Source organism: Peromyscus maniculatus, chromosome 4, assembly GCF_049852395.1.
Source record: "Peromyscus maniculatus bairdii isolate BWxNUB_F1_BW_parent chromosome 4, HU_Pman_BW_mat_3.1, whole genome shotgun sequence".
NCBI lineage: Eukaryota > Metazoa > Chordata > Mammalia > Rodentia > Cricetidae > Peromyscus > Peromyscus maniculatus.
Window position 1 is genome coordinate 98284249 of NC_134855.1, and position 22928 is coordinate 98307176.

Consider the following 22928-nt stretch of genomic DNA (forward strand, 5'->3'; position numbering starts at 1 on the left):
TGTGGTAACTGACTTTATGAAAGCTGGCACGACGTAACTCAACAAAACCTCTAGCTGTGGTGTGGAGTCATTCTGTTACCAGGCAGCAATTCCTCACTGCATGAATAGCAACAACCTACTGGTTCTTAGAGCCCAACTAACAATGATGGTTTTGAAGATCAACATTGGCCATCGCCCTGTCCATTGGCTCAAAATGAAGGGCTCTTCCTGTCTAAGTCTTTTTCCTTTAGCTTATCTGAGATAGTCCTTAAAAGGAAAAAAGTCATTAAATGAAATGTAATCTGGAGTGTCTCCAACATCAGGAGCCTTTAACTCGGCCAAATTCCAACAGAGGTTCCAAGTCAGTGTCCTTAAAGTTCCTTAACTGTCCTGGAGAACATCATGCGAATTTCTTCTTGGTGGCTGTGAACCTCTCCATGTACTAAAAACATGAAAGAAAAATATACATATGGTATTTGGTATGGGCAAATATAAGAGTATTTTTAAACTTAGGCTTTTATGTTTTTTTTTTTTCTTTTTAATTTGACTTGGTTCATTACATACAAAATTTACTTTTTTTTCTCCCTTTTTGAGACAGATTCTCACTATGTGGCCCTGGATGGCCTTTGAACTCACAGAGGTCTATCTGCCTGCCTCCGCCTCCCAAATTCTGGGATTAAAGCCATGCTGCCACACCCAGCAAAGTATTTGATTATTAAAACACACTGATTTTTTTTTCATGTATTTTACTAGAAAGCATAAAAAGGTGCTTTACAATAAGCAGAATGTAGAGAAAGTCACCTTGGCACAATACAGTCTGACCAAGTCTTAGAACTACCTCCAAAGTATGAACCTGGTGATGCTAACTGTAGACATCACCTAGTTACCTCAGCATTTCTCTGGTACAGACACTAGAAATGAAGAAGATGCTTATACACACCTTATCATAACCCTCTAGTTCTCGAAGTTTCTTTATTTCAAAGAGATTGCCTTCCACAGCGAGCAGGCAAATCTGGGAGTCGCTGAGGATGCTCTGGGGAAGCATGCTGAGCTCCAGACAGTTCTCCTCCAATCGGAGCACTTTGAGGCGAGGACAGCAGGATATCTTCACTGAGATCTGAGATATCTGTGGACAACACAACAGTGAGAGTACAAAAAGCACAATGGCTACTTTTACTACTGTAGCAAACCTTGCCTGGGTCCTAGCTCTTCTTCCACGCCTCCAGTTTCTCACTGCCTACTCATTCCAGAAGCCTCTGTTAACATACCTTCTGTTACTCCTCCACTTTCAAACGATTTGAAGGATACCAGTAGCATTTCAGAAATAAAAACTAATAATAAAGGCACTGTACATTTATTATAAAAAACATGAGAATCATGTAAGTTCAAGGAAAAAGTTTGCCGGTAACCTGCCACTCAGAACAACCACACAAACATTTTAATACCCAAACCAAAAGATTCCATCCATGCTTCCCATGCACTGCTGCACCCGACTGGACTATTGGTCCTTTTCTTGAGACTCCCCTTTGTTCGTGACACTCGATTTTTCCTCTTTTGAATTTCTCCTGATTTTGTTTTGACATCTTTATTATTTTCAAGCAGAAACCCCTAATGCTTAACATTTTACATTCTCAACCTTCTAGAAAACATTCTTAAAGCCATTTCACTTATGACCTCAGAATCGTATCAACAGTTCTATCTACTAACCTCTAGTACAGTTTGTATCTACAATTTTCACTAAGACATTTGGATGACTCAAGTAATGGACTCGACACGCCCATTCAACAGCATTGTGTAGGCCCTCTAGGTCAATACCAAACACTTTGTTATTGATCCGTTCACTTTGGCCAATTGAATGCTCCAAGTTTTTTCCTTCCCATGTTACAGGATGAACCAGAGTCTCATGCATGCCACATAATTACTGTACCACTCAGCTGTTCTCCAGCCCCAGGTCACCAAATTCTGTTGACTGCCTGGTATTTCCAACCATCACCTGGGAACTTTGTGCAAATGCAGATTCTTAGACCTCTCTCTCACTGAATCAAATACTAAGATGACCTTAAGCTCCCCAGGTTATTCAAGTAAGGTCTGAGAAACCTTCCAACTACACAGTCTAGCCATAGGGAATGTAGAATAAGTCATCAACTAATACTTAATAGTTGATTAATCTATTGATTAATATTAATAAATATTGATTAATCTATTAACTAATGCTTAATAGATGACAGTTTTCCCCCTAAAGATCTCAGGGAAAAAATGAAGCCAACCTCAAAGGCTGACTGTCATAATGTCAACTCTGGTCCAGCACAGTAACAACATGTCCATGGTAGCTGATGTACATAAGTGGAAGCATAGTGGCTACAGAAACTAAGGGCTACCTAATCTCAAATGTTCATCACTAGGCCTCCTGTCTAGAGCAGAGTGCTTCCCCAGACAAATGTTAACCAAGAAGATTCAAAACAAGGCAAAACATTTCAGTTGTAAAGTTGTCCAATGATAAGCTAGCTCCAGAAAAACTATCACTTAAGGATTTTTCAACAAAAGGATGCATATTTAACAAAACAACAAAAAAATGATGTCTGAATCTCAGATTCTATGCGTTTAAGTCTCACCCCTGCACTATTCCATCCCTGACATGGCTCTTCACTAAATGATTGGTGGTGTGGAAAGGAACTGAAGATTTGCCAAACTTCCAACTTTAAAAAAAAAAAAAATATCTCACCCTGTTGCTCTGTTCTCCCTCAAAACACCTTGAACTATCAACCCACTCAGTAACATTGGGCATTGAAATAACTTCAGCTTATGAAGTATATCTTTTAGCTTCTGGTATCAGCGCTTAAGGAAGAGGAAAGTTTCAGGAGACCATAAACCCAAACACACACTGGGGTGGGGGTGGGGGCGGGTCGTACACAGACACACAAAGAACTGACCTGGTTTTGGTTGAGGTTGAGTTCGAAGGCCTGCAGCTCCCCCACAGTGTCAGGTATGCTCCGAATCTGGTTTTTAGAGAGATCTACCACATCCAGATGTCGCAGGCTACAGAGTTGAGGTGGTAGTGCTCCCAGCTGGTTCCCAGAGAGGCTCAGGGTCTTCAGGGCAGAAAGCTGCCCAAAGGTAGACGGTAGCTCTCTCAGGTGATTGTTGTTTAGACTTAGAGTCTCTAGTTTTTTCAGATTACATAATTCATCGGGTAGAACAGCTGGTGAAGAAAAAATTTTTTAAAAAAATCTGATAGAACTCAAGTTTATGAAAAGACAGATGGCAGCCTGCTCCACTTTGTTTTTGTTTCTATTTTTGAGACAGGGTCTCATTAAGTTGTCTAGGCTGGCCCTGAAATAATGGTCCTTCCGCCTCAGCCTCTTGAGTGGCTGGGATTCCAGGCCCAAATCACCAGTCCCCGCTTCTTACATAGGATTTGCACATGTCAAGTTTAGGTATCACACTTTACCAACAGTGTTCAGAAGATTAAGGAGCCATCAAGATGCAGACAAGCATTTATGTGTATAATAGTGTTGTTTTGTAAAGGGGCCTAGGTATATTCTAACAACAATCTAGGGAGGTTTGGGAATGCCTCCAATTCCACCCTGCCCCCATATTAGGTAACTGTTTACATCGCATCCCATAAGTCTTGCAAGTCCAAGTTAACCTAGTAATAATGATTATGCTATGCAAGGAGGCGTGTAGATTTAATTGCAAGAGGCAGAAAGCTTCAATACTCTAACGTTCTGCATCCCCTGAACTGATTTCATAACAAAATCAGCTTGTACGAGGAAAAGCACCCTTCATAACTGCTGATCACTAGCAAAAGCTAGCCAGGCACAAAAGCCATACTCAGTTTGTTGTTGTTGAGGGAGAGGCTCTTCAGCAGACTGAACTTTCCTATTAGCAGGGGCGGAAGGCTGTCGATCTTGTTGTTGGACAAATCGATGGTCCTAAGGTTGCTTGTCAGCTTCTGCAACTCTGAGGGGAACTGGAGAAAGGGAGTTCACAGCGTGGAAAATCCCGCACCAATAAACTTCGACACCCCGCGCCATCCCTCTCCCTTTTAGTTTCTGGGTCGGTCCCCTCTCCTCTCACCTCGGTCAGACCACGGTCTTTAAGCTGAAAGACACCAGTTTTCTGCGCTGTTTCCACATGAGCGCGGAGGGCACTGTTTCCCATCCTAGCGCCGCGGCTCAGTTCCCTGCGGGAAAGAAGCGTAGCTGTCACCGCCCCAGTCTAGACATAACAGCCCCCGGGTAAACCTCCCGTTTGGGTCTCCTGTCCCCGTTGTCACCTTCTGCCTAGCCCTACTTCCTAGGGGGCAGCCAAAGAGGGCGGCAAGGAGAAAGCAGGCTAGTAGACAGCGCTACCACAAGGTCCCGCTGCTCTGGCAGCCGAGCTAAGGCCAGGGAGCCTCCGGGAGCCACTGCGGGATCAGGGAGCTCGAGACTCGCCTCCTACGGCTAGGTGCAGAGCAGGCTCCGCCAGGGAACACCCGGGACCCGCGCTCGCCTGAGACGCGCTCCCAGGGCTTCCGCCCGGGCGGGAACGCCCTGTGACATCATCAAGCCGCGCGACCGTTCGTTGGGTGCCTCTCACGCCTCGCGCCGGCTCCGGGGGTGTGTGGGAGCCATGGCTGCCGCGAACCCGTGGGACCCGGCGTCCGCGCCGAGTGCAGCTGGGCTACTGCTGAACCACTGGGTGGCTTCGGGGATAGTCACCGAGGTACGCGGGGGGCTGCGCGGCGTCATCAAGGGGGCGACAGAATTCCGCTGTGAGGTGTCGTTCGTGGCTCCGCCGTGCGGGAGGCGGTGGAGGGCTGTGTTGAGTAGCGGGTAGCGCCGCCCTTGGAGGTCGCGGCCGCGACCATTCTCCCGCGGGTTCTTTTAAAGGGTGAGGGACGGAGTAGGTGGCGTTCCCAGGACGCTGTGTTTTGAGTGCCTGCAGGTTATCCCGGGCTGGTTGTCGGAGATGGAACAGCGCTCTGCATTTTTTTTTCCCCCTTCCTCTGATCTACTTCCACTAGACCAGCGATTCTCAACCTTCCCAAGGCTGCGGTGACCCTTTAATAACAACACTTCATGTTGTGATGACCCCAACCATAAAGTTATTTTCGTTGCTACTTTGTAATCTTGCTACTTCAATGAATCATAACATAAACATCTATGTGTTCCGATGGTCGTAGGCTACCCCAGCGAAGATCGGTCGTTCGACCTCTATAGAAGTGGTTGAGAGCCACAGGTTGAGAACCGCTGCTCTATACTGTAGAGCGGGAGACAGTAAGAAAGAGATACTGGCCGGTATTTAAAACAAGCTTTTCCAGTAACGCCTATTTATGGGAATTACTGAACCATATTTGGGGTAAGAGGCCCTGAATACAGAAAAACTCCAGTGGGGACTTTGTAGGAGCATCTTATAAAAGTGTGTGTGTGTGTGTGTGTGTGTGTGTGAGAGAGAGAGAGAGAGAGAGAGAGAGAGAGAATGAGAATGAGGGAAGCATTTGAAGGAATAATAGAAAATGACAGAAAGGAATTGGGAGAGACCAAGGACATTAAGATTGAAGGGAAGGAAACTGATACAAAAAAGAAGTTGAAGCCGATGTCTTGGCACTCTGTGGAGGCAGAGGCAGGCAGATCTTTGAGTTTGAGGCCAGCCTGGTCTACAAAATGAGTTCCAGGACAGACAGAGAAACCTGTCTCAAAAAAACAAAAACAGAAACCAAAAGAGAAGTTATGAAAGTTGGTAAATCATCTGTAGAAATTATTAATGCAGACTTGATGGGAGATTTTTTTTTTAAATTCATGTAAGAGTCCTTAGCGACTTCTGAAATACTAAAGTGTTGAAGAAATAGAAACAGCCAGATGTGTGGATACAAGACTTGTAATCTAAGCACTTGGGAGATGTGGAAGCAGGAAGATTGCTCAGAGTTAAAGGCTAGTCTAGGGTACAGAGTGAGGAGACTTTGTCTCAAACAAAAAAGAGACATCGAAAAAGACCAAGAAAGTCCTCCAATATCACCGAGCAAGTTGGCAGAATTAGATCCCAGAACCCTCTCCTTTTTGACGTATTATCTTTTGAAGAGCAACAGCAGGCCCACGATCAAGGCGTGCACTGGTCTGACCATGTTCCCCCAATTCTGGAGCAGCTGGCCTGATAGAACAATGGAATGGCCTTTTGAAGACACAATTACAGCTCCAGTCAGGAGACAGCAACCTGGAGGCTGGGGCAGGGTTCTCCAGAGGGCAGTCCATACTTTGAATCAGCATCCAGTATAGGATACAGTTTCTCTCATAGCGGTGGGTGGAAAGGAATTGATTACACTCACTATCACCCCCAGTGACCCACTAGGGAATTTTTTGCTTCCTATTCCTGTGACCTTAAGTTCTGTTGGTTACAGAGCTGGGGAGTGCCTGCCAGGAAACACAACAAACATTCCATTGATCACTTTAGGCTTCCAGTGCCCTTAGGCCAACATGCTAAGAAAGGAGTAACAGTGTAGCACAAATCCTAATTGGTCTTACTGATGAAAACCCGGAGTCTGATATCAGGGTGAAAGCTGAAAGATCAGAGAAGCAGAGCAGCCAGCCACCAGAGTTCTTACCTCTACCAAATCCTCAACCAAAAGAGAGTGAGCTCCTGTCTCCTCTCGCCTTATATTCCTTTCTCCACCCAGCCATATCACTTCCTGTCTCAACCTCCCTAGTGCTGGGATTAAAGGCATGTGTCTGTTTCTCTTTTAGACTGGATCAATCTTGTGTAGCCAGGTTGGCCTTGAACTCACAGAGATCTGTCTGCCTCAGCCTCTGGAATGCTGGGATTAAAGGTGTGAGCCACCACTGCCTGGCCTCTGTGGCTAAAGATTATACCTAATATAAGAAAAATTATATACAATAAGTACAATAACTATATATAATATATAGGCAATAATTACATCAATAATGTCTAGTCCATTAACACTTGACAGATTCAGAGAAAGTACTTTATTATTTATCCTATTTTGGTGAGTCCAAAGTGTTGTACCTAATTCACTTTCTATCCTAACTTGTATTACCAACCGAAAACTATCTTTTGATGTCTCTCAAACTTACACACTTTATACCTCTTTAGTGAGTTTCTTTTCTGAATTTGTTACAAGGAAAACTATAACTATCTACTCTTCAACTCCAGAGACCTGAGAAGGAAATAACATTACTTCAGTAAACAGGAAGTGCAAGCAATCAACTTCCAAAAATTATGAGAAATGACAGAAACAGCCGGCCACCTGGACAAGTCCTCCAAGGTTCCTTTGCAATGTTGGGGCATCCATCTTCATCCTACAGGCCTAGAATATTCAACAGACTTTTTTATGAAGCAGGAGTTTTGAAGGACTGTCCCACCTTGTCTTTGCAAGGCTTGGAGTCACTCTCTATTGTTTCCTGCTTATCCAGTTTGGACAGCAACTGTCAGCATTTGAGGCAAGAGGACTTTCTTACCAGTGGCTTACTTTTGCCACAAAGAAAGTAAACTCCATATGGAGTTTCTTTGATGCCCATCATCTTCTCTGAAGTAGATTGGTGCTGCCAGGAGCAGACATGTTTCATTGTCATAAAAAAAAAAAAAAAAAAAAAAAAAAAAAAGAACCTATGTTGTTAAAACATCTTAAATGCCATATTCTGTAGATATCTGAAGTGTTTTAAGATGACATGTCTATCTAAAATATCTGTTTGACCTTGAAAACATACCTAACGTGACTACAAGTTTTATTGCATTTCTTCATTATGCTAAAGAGTTTGTAATAATAACTTTCAAGGACTTGAAATTTGCATTACATTGATAAATGAGTTGTGTAGGTACAGTACCTTGAACAAGATTAAAAATGTATGTATAGTGCCGGGTGGCGCACGCCTTTAATCCCAGCACTTGGGAGGCAGAGCCAGGCGGATCTCTGTGAGTTCGAGGCCAGCCTGGCTACCAAGTGAGTCCCAGGAAAGGCGCAAAGCTACACAAGCTACACAGAGAAACCCTGTCTCAACAAACAAACAAAAAAACAAAACAAAATGTATGTACAGTATGTTCTAACAAAATTAATCTCAAATTTGTATACATTATATAAAATCCAATGTAAAATATTTAAAACTAGCAGTTGCTTTTTAAAAGTAGATTCAGTAATCTACCTTTTTATCTTATGATATCTGTATCCTCCCTTTTTTCTTTGCAAAGTAGATTGAATAATCTACCTTTTATCCTATCATATCTGTATCTTTTTTCAAAGTAGATTCAATAATCTACCCTTTTATCCTATTATATCTGTATCCTCCTTTTTTTCTTTTCAAAACAAGAACCCTGAATCTAAACTCCTTTGTTCAGAATTTTGCCTGACCATTACTAGTAACAGCTTGTAACCAGCCACTCTAAACAATGACAAATATCCATAACCCATTGAAAGACCAAAAACCACCCACCCCACCTCTTGGGAATGTGGGTGTCATGTTCTTACATTTACTTCCTGTGGTCTGGGGGTGACAAATTATGTCTGGAGTGTGGGAGATCCTTTACGGAGTCTCTTGGTGCTGCCATGTCCTATGATTAAAGTCAATGGGAAGCTACAATGGCCTAATCCAGGCAGGATGACAAAGGGCACAGATCCATCAAGAATGAAAGTATGGGTCACTCCTCCGGGAAAAGAACCAGGACCTGCTGAGGGTGGAGGAAATACAGAATGGGTAGTAGAAGGAGGTAGTTATAAATACCAGCTAAGGCTATGTGACCGTTTGCAGAAACAAGGATTGTAATTGAGTGTTTCTGTCATATTTTGTTAAGAACGTATTTGTGCAAATATTTGTTTTCTTTCCTTGATTTCTTTATCATGTAATGTAATGTTAATTAAGAGAGTATCAGTGGTTATCATATTTTAAGTTTTGAGGCACTAAAAGAATGTCCCTCTAGGGACATTGCCACCTGTTCTAAAATTTATATTGTTTGCAGTTGTTTATGTGATTGTTATATCATGTTAGGTATAATTATGATCTGATTATTGTTTTCATTTGGAAAGTAAGCACGATTGTATGTCAAGTTGACAAGGGGTGAACTTGTCATGGCTGCTCTCGGTTTTCAACTTGACTACATTGTGGAATTAACTAAAACCCAAGAGGCTTGACCCACCTGAGGGATTTTTTTGTTTTGTTTTGTTTTGTTTTGTTTTGTTTTTTTTGAAACAGGGTTTCTCTATATATAACAGATCTGGCTGTCCTAGAACTCACTTTGTAGACTAGTCTGGCCTCAAATTCACAGAGATCCACCTGCCTTTGCTTCCTAAGTGCTGAGATTAAAGGTTTACATCACCACCACCTGGCAAAGATTTTGTTTTATTTCGTTGGTTTCTCTGTGTAGCACTGGCTGTCCTGGAACTCACTCTGTAGACCAGGTTGGCCTTGTACTCAGAAATCTGCCTGCCTCTGCCTCTCAAGTGCTGAGATTAAAGGAGTGAGCCACACCTCCTTGCTAAGATGTTTCTTAATAAACCATTTGAAGTAGAAAGAGCCACCTTGAATCTGGATCTTTTGAGGTGGGAAGATCTAACTTTAATCTGGGCCACACTGATGATGGTGGCTTAGATAAGGACATGGAAGAAAGACGTGCTTGTTCTTTGCCTGCTTGCCCTATTCTTGCTGGCAACTTCATTCCCTGACTGGCATTAGAGCCTATTTCTTCATGATCCTGGCATCTACTGAAGACCAGCTGAGACATCCAGTTTGTGGACTGAATAACTACTGGATTCTTGGACTTTCTGTTGGCGGACAGACTTTGTTGGACCAACTGGACCACAGTCTGTAAGCCACTCTAATAAATGCCCTTCTATAGACATAGAGATTCATTCTATCAGTTCTGTTCTTCTAGAGAACCTGACTAATACAATTATGGACTCTAACTCTCTCAAATTCATAATGCAAATTAAACACTTTATTTTATAAGTTTCTTTGGTTATGTTTTTTTAATCACAGCAAGAGACAAGTTCCTAAGATATAGACCCATTTATGCACAGGCATACAATAGTAGTGGGCTTTCCCCTAAAGGTTTACTAGAGTGTGGGGCATTTACCCACCAACCCTACAGCTCCCCAGAGTTTTCTTGAGTGCGAGCAGCAGGAAATATTAGATAGAAGGATTTATAGCGGAGAATCTTGCGGAGATAAACAGATAGAAAATAAAGGATAGCCTCTAGAGGGCCTGGAACCTTTTCCAACGGGCCCTGACTGTTTCTGCCCCAGGGTTTTTATAGAGATGCCAAGGGGTGGAGCAAAAGACCTCCTCCCCCAGCACAGCCAAGTGCAGGCCATCTCAGACACCTGCACTCAGGCCCGTGGTCCTGATCATCCTGTATGTGGACCTGCTGGGTAAAGCCACGAGGAACCCCAGAACGGGCTCCCACACTAGAGGACTCAGTCATCTGCCTTTCTGTACATTCCAGTTCAGGCCAAAATGTTCTTTACTGCCTAAATTTGCTTCTTACCAGAGGCAGAGAAACTATATTATTGTTCAGGCTTGAGAGTACATGTAGCGCAGTACAAGTGAGGAGTTCTAGAGGATTCTAAGGTTGCTGTGTGCACTGTTTGAAGAGAAGTACATGTACCTAGCATAAGCAAGGAAAGGAGCTAGTGTGCCAAGCACATTGTTACAAGTGGGGATTGTACATAACAAAAACCAAATAGAGTCCTAGGCTAACCATCTCCTAATTTACCTCTCTCTAAATGTGAGTTCTGGGTTCAGTGAGAGACTTGGTCAAAAAGTATGATGGAGAAATGATGGAGGAAGACACCAAATGTTGACTTCTGGCCACCACAAAAATACACACATATGTGCATGTATATGAGCATGCATTCATAAAACATGCACTCCAGTGTGCACAAACACACACACATACACAATATCCCGGTGTTATACTGAATACTTGGGAAGTGGAGTTATGAAGATCAGAAGTTCGAAGTTATCCTTTGGCCATAGCAAGCTCAAGGTTAACTTGGGCTATATTAGATATCATCAAAATGAAATAAAAACAGAAGGTATTCATTGCTACAGTTTTAATGCCTTCTTTGTGTTAGGTGCAGTTTTGGATATAATGTTACTTTTATTTTATTTTTTTTGAAACAGGGTTTCTCTATGTGGCCTTGGTTGCCCTGGAACTCTCTCTGTAGACCAGTCTAGCCTCTAACAGAAATCCTCCTGCCTCTGCCTCCCAAGTGCTGGGAATAAAGGCATGTGCCACCACTGCCTGATGACAGTGTTATTTTTAGTCCCTTGTGTGTGTTATTCTAGTGTGCATACTTTTTGTAACTTACTATACTTTCCCTGTTCATTCACCAATAGGAGATGTTAGATATATCTAAGAAAACAGCTCCTTGCTTTGTGAACTTCTCCAGATTACAGCAGATCTCAGATATTCAAGCTGAAATTTCCCAGGTAAATTATGAGCTTTTCACTTCTATTTTTCCATTTAAAAAAACGTGTAGTATGCTGGGGTGTAGTTCAGAGAAAATGTGGATGCTTAGCATACAAAATGTCCTGGGTTTGATGCCCAACTCTAAAACAAACAAACAAAAAACCTTTTAATTGGTTTGAATAGCATTCTTTTGCAATTAAAACAGTGCCTGGTGCCTGGCTGGTAGGTACATGTAGTAGTTACTGTAATAACAGGAATCAGGATACCAAAATGAAAAGTTCCAGTGGTATACCCTGGCTTTTATATAAACCATCCTTCCATCTCATTTTAAGGAACATGTAGATGTCTTATACTGTGTTTCCCTAGCATGTCTTTTTTATCAGTGTTTGAAGCCTTGAACTTCAGGACATTTGCTGAGTGAGCTAAAATTTCCTCTTGTTCATCATGTAGAACAACCTGGAAATTGAACTTCTGAAACTGGAAAAGGATACAGCAGATCTTACTCATCCTTCCTATTTGGGTAAGTTGTTGCTTAAGAGAATAACCATTAGGATTTCAGCTTGATCTTGAATTATTGTATATAACCACCAGGCGGCAGAATTCTAATGTCATAACCTTTCCCAGGTATTGTCTCATAACTAATATGTTTTCAGGGTTTTTGTTTGTTTTGTTTTGTTTTCTTACTGTTTAGCCTTGGCTAGTTTGGAACAAGTCCAGTTGACTTGACTAGTAAAAATAGCATATAGAAAGTGACCGGGTTGGCTCCTCCATTAATCTCCTTTTCTGTTGCCATAAGAAAATATCTGAGGCTGGATAATGTACAATGAAAAAAGATTTATTTCGCTTATAGTTTCGGAGGTTTCAAGGTACATAGCTCAACAATGGTAAGGTCCACATGGTGGATGCCATTCCAGCACCAGAGCTGGTGGCTAGAGGACATCATATTGTAGGACAAGAATCCAGAGTAATTAGGGTCAGTCCCACTCTTTTGTAACACCCAGTCCAGGAGAACTAACCAGTAACCAGAAGCCAGGCAGAACCAAGTTTTGATGTCCTTTTAAAGGGCAAGCAAGCAAAGTGTAAGAAATAGAGTGATGAACTGCAGAGATGGCTCTTTGGTTAAGATCACTGGCTGATCTTCCAGGGGACCTAGGTTCAGTTCCAGACACCAACATGGCAGCTCACAACCATCTGTAACTCCAATCATGAGAAATCCATGTCCATGGGCATCAGGCACACACATAAAGTATATACATATATGCAGGCAAAACACCCATACACATAAAAATAAAACTTAAAAAAAGTAGTAAAATAATAGCACTCTGCAGCAGGAAGGGTTTTTGTTTGTTTTGTGCAGTTTTGCGACAGTGTCTCATTATGAAGTCCTGGCTGGCCTGGAACTCATTGTGTAGACCAGGCTGGCCTTAAGCCTCTGAAATTTACCTGCCACTGCTTCTTAAATCCTGGGATCAAAGTCATATGCCGCCATATCCAGCAGGGAGGGGTCTTGAAAATGAGTTGAACTAACTTCTTTACAAGGGCCTAGCCCTAACTGACTTAATTGCTCCCCATTCCTCTTGAAGCGCCCGCCACCCCCAGAACCACCACAGTGAAGACTAAACTCCCAACACAGTTTCCAAACCACAGTAGCTTCTCAAGGACAAGAGATCAGTGTTAGATTTTCTGAAAGGCTGTGTATGTAGCTGAGATTGGTAGAGTGCTTGTTTAGCATTCATGAGGCTCTGGATTTAATCCCTAGCACTCCATGTTTAGTATGGTGGCCTTTAATCCCAGCACTCAGGAGACAGAGGTTGGTATGTTCGAGGCTGGCCTGGTTTACAGAGCAAGTTCCAGGACAGCCATGGCTACATAAAGAAACCCTGTCTCAGAAGAACTGAAAACAAGCGAACAAACCCAGGGCTGTCAAGATATCTCCACAGGTAAAGGCCACTGGCCCTGAGAACTGGAGTTTAGCCCCAGGGTTCACACGGTAGAAGGAGAGGACCTCCTCCCAAAAGTGTGCTCTGGTCTCTGGTAAATGTGCTGCGGCATGCGTGCATGCATCCACTCCCACATACAGATAATAATGCAACAAAACAAACGGTCAGTTAGATGGTTCAGTGGGTAAAGGCACTTCCTGCTCAACCTGATGACTGAGTTCTGATCCTGGGACCACAGAGTGAAAGCAGAGAACTGACCAAAAGTTGCTCTCTGACTTCCACATGAACACTGTGACACGTGCTAACACACGTATACACACATATACACAGAATTAAATAAATTAATAATCTTTAAAAACTTTAAATAAATATTGGGGGGAAAGGCTTGGGGATGTAGTTCAATGGTGGAATCTTTGTTTAGCGTGTATGAAGCCCTAGGTTCAGTCTCCAATACTGCAAAAAACGTTAAAATGAATAAATTTTCTGAGAAAAAAATTCCAAATTTGGGAATGTTTTGTAGTTACATAAGTTACGTAAGAATATGTTCTTGGAATAAAGTTTTTTTTTTTTTTTTTTGGAATAAAGTTTTAAGAATAAAAGATCAATGGCAGTGGTGGTACACACCTTTGATCCCAGCACTCAGGAGAGAGGCAGGTGGATCTCTGTGAGTTTGAGGCGAGCCTGGGCTACATAGCAAGTTCCAGGACAGCAAAGGCTACATAGAAACCCTGTTTTGAAAAACAAAGAAAACAACAAACAAAAAAAGAATAAAAGATCATGGGTGTTCTAGATGGCTCATCAGATAAAGGCACTTGCCATCAAGCCTGATGCCTTAGTTTAATCCCTAGGACTCACATGGAAGGAGAGAACCAACTCCTGACAGTGGTCCTCTGACCGTCACGTAGTACTGTGGCACACATGTAGGCACTCCTGCACACACATACATATACACAATTGTAATTTTTGTGTTTTTAAGAATAAAATGTCATGCTGTCTCTAATCTACTCTCAAACATGTCCTTTTGAAAACAAAAGGGGCATGTAGATGGGGAGAGAGGAAATTAAATTTTAAAATTTATGATTACTGTATAATTATTATATGAAAATAGGCCCTGGATTTAAGGCAGAATAAAAAGTAGATTTGAAAAACACAGGAAAGAATTTAGTACTAGAGTTTGGTTGTTAGTAGGAAACATAAGAGAAGATAGTCAAAAATGAAGATTAAATTGATGCTACTAAAGAAAAGTAAGAAAGGTGTTCAGAGACTGTGAAGTTAATTTATTTGATTATTTGTTTGTTGTCTGCTTTTGAGATAAGGATCTCTTGCCTAGACTAGGTCTAACTCCTAACTTCACTGATCCTCTTGCCTCAGATTGAGGAGTGCTGAGACTACAGGTGTGTGCCACTATACCCAGCCTTAGGTTAATGCTGACTGGGGTTGTTTTTACTTAATTTCATGTGTATGGGTGTGTGTCTGGGCACTGTGTGTGTGCAGTGCCCACAGAGGCCAGAAGTGGACATAGGATCCCCTGGCACTAGAATTTCAGATGGTTGTGAACTGCCAATGTGGGTCCTCTGGAAGAGCAGCCAGTGGCCTTAACCCCTGAGCCATCTCTGCAGTCACCAACAAAGAGATTTTTTTATAGGATAGATAGAATATTTTCTTTACCTTTTTTTCGTTTTTCTTTACTAAGAAATTTTCTACTCACTCCACATACCACAGCTCCTCCCTCCTCCCACCCCCCAGCCCTCTCTCCCAAGCCACCCCTCATCCTCACATCTCCCAAATTCAGGGTCTCCCATGGGGAGTCAGCAGAGCCCGGCACACTGAGCCTAGGCAGGTCCTTGGCTCAAACTGTTTGGGGGGCACCCAGGCAGGGGGATCGGAATCTGTCCCTGGTGCGTGGGCAGGCTTCTGGGATCCGGTGCCTGCGGTGTGACACAGCCTTGGTGCTGTGGGAAGAAAAAGATTCTAAAACATGCTTGTCCTGTCGCTAACTGCGGTTGCCATCTCTGGTTTATGCAGTTGAGAAGTGTGACGCTCTGCAGAGCATGAGCGACCATCTGGAAGCCGTGCTGAAAGAGAAGCGGGCTGTCAGGCAAAGACTGCTGAGACCCACGTGCCAGGAGAACTTGCCCCTGGAAGCTGTTTATCACAGGTTAGAGCCCGAAGCAGAAACGGAGACCTTTGTGTGTCTTTTTAAAGTAGCTGTTGTTTAGCCCTACAGTTAGGTTGTAGCATAATTCACAAAACAGTATATTGTTGGTTGTATTTATTAACATTACTAATGTTGATACATTACACCAGAAAGTGTTCTTTGTTTTTAATAATTATAACTGGAAGAAAAGAAAGGACTTTGTTTTGCTAATTGTTTTAGGAATTATAAATCATGGTTTTGACGAAAAATATTAGATCCCTAACATGCAGCACGATAAGATCTGCTTTATTATGTGTAGACCGTTTTATGAAATACATTTATCATTACCTATGTATAAAAATTCTGTTGATATTTAACAAAGATAAAACATTAAAAGATGCAAAAACTGAAGCTAGGCATGGTGATACACGATTTTAATCTCAGCACTGAGGAGGCAGAGGCAGGTGGATCTCTGGGTTTGGAGCCAGCCTGGTCTACAGAGTGAGTTTCAGTACAGGGATACCCTGTCTCAAAAAGACAGAAGGATGCCGGGCGGTGGTGGCACACACCTTTAATCCCAGCACTCGGGAGGCAGAGGCAGGCGGATCTCTGTGAGTTCGAGGCCAGCCTGGTCTACAGAGTGAGTTCCAGGAAAGGCGCAAAGCTACACACTGTCTCAGAAAAAAAACCAAAAAAAAAAAAAAAAAAAAAAGACAGAAGGGGGAGGCAACAAAAACTGGAAATACCTCTTTTTTATACAGGGTCTTATGTAGACTGGCCTCAAACTTGCTGTATAGCCGAGGATGAAAAAAGTGGACTTTATTCTTACCTTTACTGATAATATATCTCAAAGTGTCTGGCAAGTGATTTAAAAACAAAACAAAAGCCAACAGCAAAAAGCTGAACTAAGTAATGATTTTGAAGATTTTATAATGCAGATTCAAAAAAAATTATATGATACCTTTTCAGTGTGGTATTTTTCCTTGGTGTCTTCTCTTTTCTCTGAACCAATATGAGGTTTTGTCTAGAGAAATGACTTTATGTGAGATGGTTATTACCAACAATTGAGGGTTTTCTTTTTCCTTTTTTTCATTTTTGAGATAGGGCTCAAATATGTGCCTCCTGGCTGGCCTAAAACTTACTATGTAGACCAGGCTGATCTCAAAGTCACAGAGATCCTCCTGCCTCCGCCTCCCAAGTGCTGGGAATAAAGACACGTATCACCACAACCATTTTCACTGAGGGTTTTCCAGCAGTTAGATTTCGGTTATCATGAATAATATTTTTTTCCACTTTTCTTTTTCTTTTTTAGCTCTTTTGAGGCAAGGTTTCTCTATGTAGCCCTGGATCTTCTAGAACTCGGTATATAGACTAGGCAGGCTTGGAAATCACAGAGATCCACCCGCCTCTGCCTCCTGAGCACTGGGCACTGGGATTAAAGGATCCAATCATAATGCTTGGCTCATTCCATTTTTCTATTTGGATGACAATCTAAGTTTTGCTTCAGTGAAAGAGAAGAACCTTTTCACCATTGATAGTTTGCTGCGGGCCGCAGGAATACCATAAGAACTCAGCTGGTTATGGCAAAGTCACTACCTGGAGGAATCAGGGAATTCCTCCAGAGGAAGCCAAATCCCAAGGAGTTTTTGGTGTTACTTGGCTTGTTATATATCAGCTGTCTTCTGTTATGAAAATCATGTGTGCCTTCATAGTTTTTCCAATTGACTTTCCCCTAAGAAGGACTAATAGTGTAGACTGATCATTCTCTGGACATACACATTCCAGGTATTTGGAGAACAGCCTCAGGAAAGGCTTTCTCTGGAATCAGATTATCTCCCTTACCCACTTTCAAGGACTACAGGAAACACTACCCAGGTGGGCGCCCAACTTCCGAGGACTAACAATGATAACAACCCACATGCAAGTCTCCTGACTTACAGTAAATTCCACAAGGAGACACCGCCTAGGAGAGGTGGACGTTACGTAATAGCTTTACACAATTTAGCTCGGATGTTTGTTAATGATGCTCCTTAGATTTGCTTATTTCAAATTAATAGTCCTAATTAAAGGAAAAGAAACAAAACAACTAAAGAAGAGAAGTTAAGGGACTGGAGAGATGGCTCAGCAGTTAAGATCACTGACTGCTCTTCCAGGGGACTCAGGTTCAATTTCCAGCACCCACATGGCAGCTCACAATCTTCAGTAACTCCAGTTCCAGAGGATCCAATGCCCTCTTCTGGTCACCGTGGGTACTGCATGCATGCGGTGCATAGACACATGCAGGCAAAACACTCACACACAAAATAATTTTTTTTTTCTTTTCCACAGCTGAGGACCAAACCCAGGGCCTTGCGCTTGCTAGGGAAGCGCTCTACCACTGAGCTAAATCCCCAACCCCCCAACTAAATATTTAAAAGGAGGAGGAGGAAGAAGAAAAGTTAATTTTTTTTCCTCCCTGTATTGCTTTTCTTTTCTAACCACTGTCACAGAATACTAACAGAGCAACTTAGTTGAGGTGAGGCTTATTTTGTCTACAGTTTACATTGTAGGTACGGCATTGTGGCTGGTTCAAGTGGCTGGGCCCTGCCCCTGAGGACTTCTAACTCAGGCTCCACCCACTAACACTCTAATGCCCTGGACTTGAAAACCCACCAATCCCCACCCTGGAAAGCTCCACCCTCCAAAAAACCTCTTGAAACCCTGTGTTCTGCTCACTTCTCTAGTGCTTCTCACCCCTCACCCTCGTCCAGGCAGCCATTCTTCTGGGGTTTTCCCTGTAAATCTCTTGTGTGAGGTTTGTTGTGCGGTGCAGCTGTGTGGTATTTCTTGGCTCCTGACTGCCAGGATGCCTTTCCCTTCAGAGCTGTAACACTTGGCGCCACCGGGGACTCACCTGCCGCCCGCCGCAGTGGCTCACAGAGCTGTAATGTTTGCGGGGTGGGGGAGGGGGACCTTTCTCTTCGGCTCTACCGGTGCCGGGACTGTGGCATGGCTTGCTCGCATCTTAGTGGATCAGGAACTGGAGAGCACCTTCCAGGGCTCCCCCCACTGAGCTCTATCTGCCATCTAGTCCCTGGGCCCCAAAGCTCCAGTGAGTCCCCAAACAGCACCACCCAATAGGGACCGAGTGTTCAAACACGGAGCCTGGGGTAAATTTACACTCACCCATGCACTCTCTTTCAGAGATATGGTACATTTGTTGGAATTAGCTGTGACTTTCATTGAGAAATTGGAAACCCATCTTGAAACAATTAGAAATATCCCTCATTTAGAAGAAAACCTAAAGCAAATGGTGAGTATTACTAATATAGCTGCTCTTAGTTCTTATACTAGAAGCTCAACTGTGTGACCGTCCCATTTAATTTTTTTGGTTTTTATTTTATTTTTTTCGATAGTCTCATGTAGCTCAGGCTGACCTCAGACTCCTAAATTAACAAACAAAGCGATGTTTTTCATCATGACATTCTCACATGGATGTGCATTTCTCTTTGTTCCACTGTATTCTCATCTGCTGTCCTCTCTGATCTCTTTCCTCCAGTTCTTCCTGGCCCTCTTGCTTCCTCTGGATAGTGTCTCCTTTTGTTTGCATGTCACATGTATTCTATTACGTTTTTTATCCTGTCTCTCATCACTGTTTCCCTTACATTCATGACACACAGTTCAAATCTAGAGTACACATATGAGACAAGACTTCCGGTGTTTGTCTTTCTGAGCTTGGCTAATTTCACTTTTTTTTTTTCAGTTAGTCATTAATAAAATCATGAAGCAAAAGAAACATTTTCTTAACCAAGCATGGTTAAGAAACCTACACCTATAATTCTAGTACTTGGGTGCCTGAGGAAGATTGTTGTGGAGTTTGGGGCTAGCCTGCACTATGTAGTGAGTTCCAGACTAGTTTAAGCTACAAAGTAAGATTCTGTCTCAAAACAAAAAAAAAAAAAAAAAAATTTAAAGTATTGCTTTAACATGATTTTCATTTTCTTTCTCCCTTCCCTCCTCCTACCCACCCCCATGGTTTTGTTGTATAGCCCAGGCTGGCTTCAAACTGTCTTTTTGCCTCTGCCTTCCAAGTGCTGGGAATTTAGATATATGCCACCATACCTACAAAGATACATACTTTTTACTTCATAAGATTATATTTGTGTAAATACAAAATAAAATGATTAGGAATTGTTATCTGCTGATCACAGGGAAGATTACTTTCAGTACAGGGGACTGGGAACAGGATAGGACATAGAAAGACTTTAGAAAGTTTTCAGAGTTAGTTTGAAGAATCAGTAAAATCAATAGAGTATGAGTGCAGGTGCCTGAGGTGTGGGATCCTTTAGAGTTAGAGGCAGTTGTGATATCTGCCATGGGTGCTGGGAACCAAACTCAGGTCTTTGGAAGACCAGGAAGCACTTTCTCCCTCTGATGCCTCTCTCCAGACCCTTGTTTTTCACTTTTGTTTTGTTTGTATGTATTCATGTTTTTTTCTGCGTGTAGTCTGTGCCATGTGTGTCTGATGCCTCAGAGGCCAGAATAGGATACCAAATCCTCTGGGTTTGGAGTTACAGACAGTTGTGAGCTTCTATGTGGGTGCTGGGAACCAAGCCTAGGTCCTCCAGAAGAGCAGCCAGTGTGCTCTTAACAGCTAAGCCATCATTCCAGTCCATATTCACTTTGTAAAGGAAGAATACAGAGGAGTAGATTGGTCAGCACTGTGCTTTACTCATGGAAAAAAAAAAAGTGAATAGACTAGATTGAGCCCTGCCACTCAAAGTATGGATTGAGAGGATCATTACCATGTGGAACATGTTAGAAATACAGACTTTCAGGACCAAGGATCAGCTTGCTATAGTGCTTTCCTAGTACGTGAAAGGCCTTTGCACCATCTCCAGCACCAGAAGAAAAGAAAATTGTAGAATTGCAGACTTTAATCACCCTATACCTTTAGCATCAGTTTAAGACAACTTTGGTTGTGCCTGTGATCGTAGCACTGGGGATGGTGGAATAGGAGATTACCGTGAATTCCAGACCAGCCAGGCACAATGAGAAAGCCTGAGGTTATTTGCATCGAGTTTAAAATTGATGGTAAAGGAGAAGTGAATTCAGATATAAGATATGTAGGTTGGGGTGGGGGTAGAGACACAGTTTTAAAGGAATTTTTATAGTAAGGGACTAGAAAAGATCAGATGTTAATTTTTGATGAATCTGTTTCTAACATAATGATAATCAGTAACTGATTTTTTTTCTATTTCTCTTTATTTCAAATGTTACAGAGCAAGGCTTTAGCCAAGATGGATATTTTGGTGAACGAGACGGAAGAACTGGCAGAGAATATACTCAGGTGGCGAGAACAACAAAAGGAAATTTCCTTGGATATCCCCAAAATACTGACTGAAGAAAATTATCTTCACAGACTTGATGTAGTACCTCCTTTACCTTTCGTTTCTAAAGTCCATGCCCAAACTGTTAACACCAAGTGATCGCCATCTTTACTTTTGGTAATTACGTGTAGTCAAGTCCATTTCTAGGTGATTGTGACAAGGATCTTGATAGGCTTTGTGGCTAGCAACACTGCAAGAGCCCTCTTATTCATTGGAGTACCAGGACCAGACAGATGTCTCAGCAGGAAAAAGCTCCTGCTTCAGCCTGACACCCTGAGCTCAATCCCTAGGATCCACATACCTTTTTTTCATCTATTTTCCTCTCTTTGGTAAAGCTAAAAAAGGTCAAATATGTGTTTAATAACTTATTATAAGTGAGTTGAACATTCTTCAGACAGCAGATTCTGTATTTTGTCTTTTAAAAATGTTTCTGAAGTGGAGTATTTCTGAGTCTGAAAACTTCTATGGTGACTGTTCCTAGGAAATTGCAGAATAGTCACATAGCAGTCTGTTCCCTTGAAGGCTTGATAAAGTGTAGTTCCTTGGCTGGCACAGCTAGAAACTTATGTAATAGGAGGATGAGGAGGGCTCAGGGTGACCAGGCTGTGCAGTGTGGTTTATATGGGGTACTTGCTTTCCTTCTGCAAGTCTAGGATGTTGGTACATGCCAGGCAGAAAGTACCTTTGTTACTGGTCTCTGGCAAAATTCTCGAGCACCATAGCCATAACAGTTTTGGTGGTAGACTGCATTTCACAATGTTACAGTTCGGTTGCTGTACCAATTCACAGCTGTGAGTGTGATGATGCTAAGTCTTACATAACCTCTTAGCAGATCACGGAACCTGGCTATGTTCTCAGGAGGGCCTGAGAAACAAGCGCTGAGGATGTGTGCTGGCAGCTTGGCAGGCAAAGAAGAAAGATTGGGGTGGGGGGTGGGAGGTGGGGGTGGGGGAGCATGTTGTGATAGAATTTTGTTTTGATACTTCTTATATGTAGCCAAGGCAGAACTTGAACTTACTGTGTAGCCCAGGCTGGTCTCAAACACATGATACTTCTTGCCTCAGCCTCCCAAGTGCAGGAATCATAGACATGTGCCATCATATCTGGCTAAAACTTAGAAGTTTGTAATGGAAAATATATATTTTACCTACCTAGGGCTACTCATAAAATAGACACTAGTATCCTTAAAGTAGAGACAGTAACAACTGCCTTAAGCTGTTCTTGTTACATTGGTACTGGAAGTACTTCTGGCTTATATTTTAACCGGGGTTCTGTTTTCCTTTAAAATGTGTGCATCAGCATTTCCATACTGTTACATTCTGTGTCATGGGAGTTTAGCAAACCTTCTGTTCATCACATTCTCAATACAAGACTTCACCTGTTAGATTGTAAAGTAGATGTTCATAAAACACAGGATCCTTACCCTCCACACGCCCCCCCCACACACACATAAAAAAACAAAACGCTATTAAAACAACAGATCATTATTTTGAAAAAGTCTACAGCCTTTATAAATGTGCCATACAAGAGTGGTGTTGAGATTTTGAACATCACCCAGACAAGTCATCAAAATCCTTATTTGTATTTCATCTCAAATCTCTTTTAACATCTAGTCATTTTCCTTGTATGATTTCTTGTGTATTATGTGTATACATATGTTCATTATCACATTACCACTATTAATATCCCTGGTCGTTTTGTATTTTTATTTCCTATTAATGCCTCACGATGTAAAAATAAACTAATTTCAACTAAATGTGGCTTCATATGAATACGAAGTAACAGAAAGAAAATACTCTTAGCTTAATGTAGTATAAGCATTCAAACTGTTGCACGCACAAAAGCTTCAAGTAAGTTAACCTAAATTCTAATGTAAAGAGAAAAGCTAATTTTGTACGGTGTGGTCAGTAAGTGCTGATTTGTGTGAGAGAGCAAGAAATAGAGTGAGTCAGTCTATTGAAGACAAAGTTGCCTAGGAGGGAGAGAGAATCAGTTCTTTTTTCATGTTACCTAGGCTGGATTCAACAATCCTCTGGCCTCGGCTTACCAAATTTTAGGAATGCAGGCATATGTCGCTGTGTTGAACCAGTGTTTGTTTTTGTTTTT

General features: G+C 42.2%; 2 protein-coding genes across 3 annotated transcripts; one reads left to right on the forward strand and one right to left on the reverse strand.

The window, feature by feature from the left end:
• Window positions 1–4618, reverse strand: Lrrc57 (leucine rich repeat containing 57). Of its 2 annotated transcripts, none has more exons than XM_076570454.1 (6): window positions 4256–4618; window positions 4057–4162; window positions 3811–3949; window positions 2910–3178; window positions 920–1105; window positions 1–421 (listed from the first exon to the last, which is right to left on the reverse strand). In XM_076570454.1, the coding sequence occupies exons 2-6, from the start codon at window positions 4138–4140 to the stop codon at window positions 380–382; spliced, it is 720 nt and encodes a 239-aa protein (XP_076426569.1). In that variant the 5' UTR covers window positions 4141–4162; window positions 4256–4618; the 3' UTR covers window positions 1–379. The 2 variants fall into 2 exon arrangements, with proteins under 2 accessions (XP_076426569.1, XP_076426568.1); XM_076570453.1 differs by having other exon boundaries at window positions 4474–4613.
• Haus2 (HAUS augmin like complex subunit 2) lies at window positions 4553–22264 on the forward strand. Its single transcript, XM_006978678.4, has 6 exons — window positions 4553–4686; window positions 11304–11396; window positions 11827–11896; window positions 15342–15474; window positions 18637–18745; window positions 20715–22264. Exons 1-6 carry the CDS (start codon window positions 4594–4596, stop codon window positions 20919–20921), a joined length of 705 nt encoding a protein of 234 aa, XP_006978740.2. The 5' UTR covers window positions 4553–4593; the 3' UTR covers window positions 20922–22264.
• Window positions 22265–22928: the final 664 nt, after the last annotated feature.